Source organism: Ipomoea triloba, chromosome 4, assembly GCF_003576645.1.
Source record: "Ipomoea triloba cultivar NCNSP0323 chromosome 4, ASM357664v1".
Taxonomy (NCBI): Eukaryota; Viridiplantae; Streptophyta; class Magnoliopsida; order Solanales; family Convolvulaceae; genus Ipomoea; species Ipomoea triloba.
In genome coordinates this window covers 25020206-25025002 of record NC_044919.1, presented here as the reverse complement: position 1 = coordinate 25025002, position 4797 = coordinate 25020206, and the positions used below count along the sequence as shown (strand labels likewise).

At 40.4% G+C, this 4797-nt stretch overlaps 1 protein-coding gene across 1 annotated transcript; it reads left to right on the top strand.

The window, feature by feature from the left end:
• The first annotated feature begins 258 nt into the window (after positions 1-258).
• Positions 259-3545, top strand: LOC116015530 (beta-amyrin 28-monooxygenase-like). The gene is made up of 4 exons (XM_031255630.1): positions 259-485; positions 1136-1905; positions 2562-2749; positions 2837-3545. The coding sequence occupies exons 1-4, from the start codon at positions 310-312 to the stop codon at positions 3134-3136; spliced, it is 1434 nt and encodes a 477-aa protein (XP_031111490.1). The 5' UTR covers positions 259-309; the 3' UTR covers positions 3137-3545.
• Positions 3546-4797: the final 1252 nt, after the last annotated feature.

Here is a 4797-nt window from a genome sequence, read left to right as displayed (position 1 = left end):
TAATAATAATAAATAAATAAATAAAGAAATAGTCTTCCCTGCCTCATTATTCTATGCTATAACAAAGAATCTAATATATTATATTATTATTGGTCATTATGGAATGATTACAAAGGCATATAGTCAATCAGCCGATTCAAATATATCCGCCATTCCTGACTTCCACTTCAAGTCCATAGAGTATAGTTTACTCCTGTGCGCTATATATAGCCTTAGCTTGTCATGAACCATTGTATAACCACACACACCTCTCATTACTCTTCTTCACTGTCACTTTACTTGTGCATGTGAAATTCAAGAACAGTAAATATGGAGGCATTTTTCCTTTATTATTCACTGTTTTTTGCAACAATAATTGTCGTTCCCATATTTGTCATCTTCTTTGCTCGTAAACCAAGCTCTAAGAAACAACACCTTCCGCCTGGCTCTAACGGATGGCCAATTCTCGGAGAGACTATGAACATGGCAGTAACCGGCCCCGAGAGGTAACTTTTAATTTTGTCTTATATAAAGAATATGAATTTGTCTAACAATAGAATGGAGCCAAGTGGAGCCAATTGGATATGCCTATCACCAGCATGACATCACTAGTAATGATACTGAAAGAATAGTTTTACTTCAGTAGAGGTTGGCACAATGTCAAACCACCTAAACCATGCCTTCTTTTCTTTCCATCATTATTATTAGAGTTAATTTTACCAGAAGTCCCTTGTCTTTGGTGGCAATTCCAAATTTAGTCTCAGATTATCATTTTTGTTATTTAACATCTCAAACTATTAGTTTTTGGACACTTTTAATTCTTCTCATGAATTTTCCTATTTTTAGTAAGGACATTTTTGTTTTTTAATATTGTTCTTTTGTAATTTTTTTTCCGGTTTCAACCGGTTTAATTGGTTTAGGACTTTAGGTAACTGATTTTTAGTAACCAGATTTTTCAACCGATTTTTAGTAAAGTCTTAACTATCAGAGAGTTGATTAATCGTCAGAGATGGCTTAGAACCAATAGTTCATTATCTAATAGATCTTTCCGTTCTAATACTCTATCTATCAGAGAGTTATCACTTATCAGTATTTATCAAATACGTTTCTATCTAAAGGAACACTATTTAATCAATTGACAAAAACTTGTTAACAGGTACATAGTGGACAGAATGAATAAGCACTCCTCCGAGGTGTTCAAGACGTCGTTACTTGGGGAGAAAATGGCGGTGTTCTGCAGCGCCGCCGCGAACAAGTTCTTGTTCTCGAACGAGGGGAAGCTGGTGACCTTCTGGTGGCCGCGCTCCATCACGAAGCCGTTAATCTGCCCGTCCGACGAGAAGGACCCGGAGAAGAAGCTGGCCCTGATGAACCACGCCTTCGTCCACGAGATCCTCAGGCCGGAGCATCTCAAGCAGTACATCCCGGTGATGGACGCCATGGCTCGCAAGCACGTGGCGGCCGAGTGGGCCCCGTTCCACGACGTGAAGGCCTACGACTTGTCCAAGAAATACACTTTCGCCCTCGGCTGCAAACTTCTCGTGAGCGTGGAAGACCCCGACCACGTCAAAAAGCTGTCGGACCGTTACGTTATGGTGACTTCGGGGATGTTCTCCGTGCCGGTTGATTTTCCCGGGACGGCGTATCACCGGGCGCTGAAGGGCGGGAGAATGGTCTGCGAAGAGATTCTTAAGATCATCGCGGCAAGGAAGAAGGAGAACAGGGACGACGAGCGAGGGCACCGTGATTTATTGTCTCGGCTTATGAGCGCCACCAATGAAAACGGCGTGTTTTTGAAGGACACAGAAATATGTAACAACCTGGTTGGTCTGCTCGTTGCCAGCTACGATACTACAAGCGCGGCGCTTTCCTTCACCATCAAATTCCTTGCTGAGCTTCCACATATCTATGACAAGGTGTATAAAGGTAATTGATTCATTAATGGCATGTTTGGTTCATGGAATTGATTAGGAATGGAATAACATTCCTTAGAATAACCTATTCCATTGTTTGTTTTGTTCATTTTATCATGGGAATGACATTCTAAGGAATGAACTATTACCTTTGCAAAGGGAATAGTCATTCCTTGGGGAGCTTTGGTATTAGCTATTCCATGCTCTTGGAATAGCTTTTACATGATAAATACCAAAAATACCCTTTGTACATTAAACTCTAAATCCTAAACCAACCAAACACTAGAATACAATTTTAAAGTCTATTTTTTCAACGAACCAAACAATATTATATAATTAATATTCTATTCCTTACCTATTCCATTCCCCGTGGAATAGCATTCATATTCTCTCCAAATTCATTCCGTGAACCAAACATGTTGTAAGAGATCTATTAGGTATTGAACATTTATCACTAGGCCAAAAACTATAGCTCTTAGACTAAACATAACATTATTTTCCTATAGACCCCACTCCATCATATTTTTGGAACTTTAGTGCTAGACTTGGCCTTTTAAGCCTTTTACGGGTTTACTGACTTCTGCCCAACAAGATCGATCAAATTGAATAAAAACAATATATTATGTCGTCAACATTTAATAAAAAACCATTTTTTTTTTAATATAACAGAGCAAATGGAGATCGCAAAGAGCAAAGGTCCAAATGAGTTGCTGAACTGGGAAGACATTCAAAAGATGAAATACACATGGTGCGTTGCATGCGAAGCATTACGGCTAGTGCCACCAGGCCTCGGAGCTTTTAGGGAGGCTTTGACTGATTTCACCTATGCTGGGTTTACCATTCCAAAAGGATGGAAGGTAGTATGAATTACGAAGCATTAATTTGTTTTAAATTATATTTTAGGTGGAGTAATGTTGAAGTTGACTTTGGATTTATGAGTGTAGATATTTTGGAGTGTATTTGCCACGAACAAGAACCCCAAGTACTATCCGGACCCAGAAAAATTTGATCCGTCGAGATTCGAAGGAAGTGGCCCTCCGCCATACTCATTCGTCCCTTTCGGCGGAGGACCCAGGATGTGTCCCGGAAGAGAGTATGGAAGGCTAGAACTGCTGGTGTTCATTCACAACTTGGTGACCAAATTCAAGTTGGAGAAATTGGTTCCAGATGAGAAGATCATCTACCATGCATCACCGGTGCCAACTCATGGAATTCCTGTTCGCCTTCTTCCCCATCACAATTGAGCTCACGCTATCAAAACAAATCCATATATAATATATAATGTCTTTTTAAACTCAATTCTGAGGAACTCTCCCAACTCCAAACTCCAATATCTAGTAAATTGCTATCATATAATAATATACATGTTGAAGCCAATAATTAATATGTACAAGTGTGCTAAGTACGTACCTTTCACCATCACTAGTCAACAATCTTTGGTTTAATTTCATGATTATTTCACCATCACGGGTCTTGCGCCGGTGACGACGTGGATGCGTTGACGGGGGAGAACGTATGCATTGCAATCTGTGAGATATATCCTAAATAGCATATGTCAGTCAACGAATATATAATGTGAAAAGAATTTGAGCAAGATGAGTCAAAGATGGATTGAATATTGTATATTTGTATTCAATTCGAAAAATATTACAATATATCGTGTTTTACTAATACACATATGAAATCAAATGCAAAGGAGCTCTTAGGTAAAATAATAATAATAATAATAAGATTTGATGGTTTTGTGACCCCGGGTGGTCACTCAGCGGGCCAACACAACCGATTGAATCCATAACATGTACAAATAACTCAATAAAAATAAGAGCAAGACACAATATTTTGACGTGGAAACCGAAAGGTAAAAACCACGGGCCTTTTTGGGCGGTGCCAAGCCAGAATTTCACTATTTTTGTAGGGTATTTGTACATGTCCGTTTTGCTTCTCTCTTTTCTCACGATACAACTCTACCTCCCCTCTCTTTGCTTTTCACCTCTGTTTTTATAATCACAGGATGAGTAGTGTAGGCTCCCCACAATTAATGGATATTTAATGGGTTTTATGGGTAGTAAATGTGTAGGTTATAATAATAAGATTAATGGGTGATAAATGGGTATTTTAAGTGAGTAACTAATGGGTAAATAAAGGGGTAATTTATTTGGGGGTTATGGAAGGGTATTAGGGAACCGAAAGGTCACGTCCCGAGTGCTGACTGCCGAGTCCGAGTGTTATGCCTGACTACTTGCTAGGTAGTATCGACCGGGTGCCTATGCCGGGTATCTATCATAAGTCCCTCACTTTTCTGTGTCTCGCAAAGCATGGCACGGGAAAGTATATCGTCTCGCCTCAAAATCAACTTAATAGCTAACTTCCGAATCAAAACAAGCCTTTAGCCAACCAATACCGACTATCGTTTGTATGACTTCGTATTTTTCACATTCTTTTTTCAAGGAGGCACGGTTGACCGAGTGCGACTCCTTTTTCAGGACTCCGGCCAACCAAACCAACAACTGCCTTATAGCCCTTTTTTCACACTCCTTTTTCAAGGAGGCTCGGTTGACCGAGTGCTGACTCCTTTTTCAGAACTCCGGACAACCAAAACAACAACTGCCATATAGCCCCTTTTTCACACTCCTTTTTCAAGGAGGCACAGTTGACCGAGTGCCAACTCCTTTTTCAGGACTCCGGACAACCAAATCAACAACTGCCTTATAACCACTTTTCACACTCCTTTTTCAAGGAGGCACGGTTGACCGAGTGCCGACTCCTTTTTCAGGACTCCGGACAACCAAAACAACAACTGCCTTATAACCCCTTTTTCACACTCCTTTTTCAAGGAGGCACGGTTGACCGAGTGCCGTTCACACTCCTTTTTCAAGGAGGCACGGTTGACCGAGTGCCGACTCCT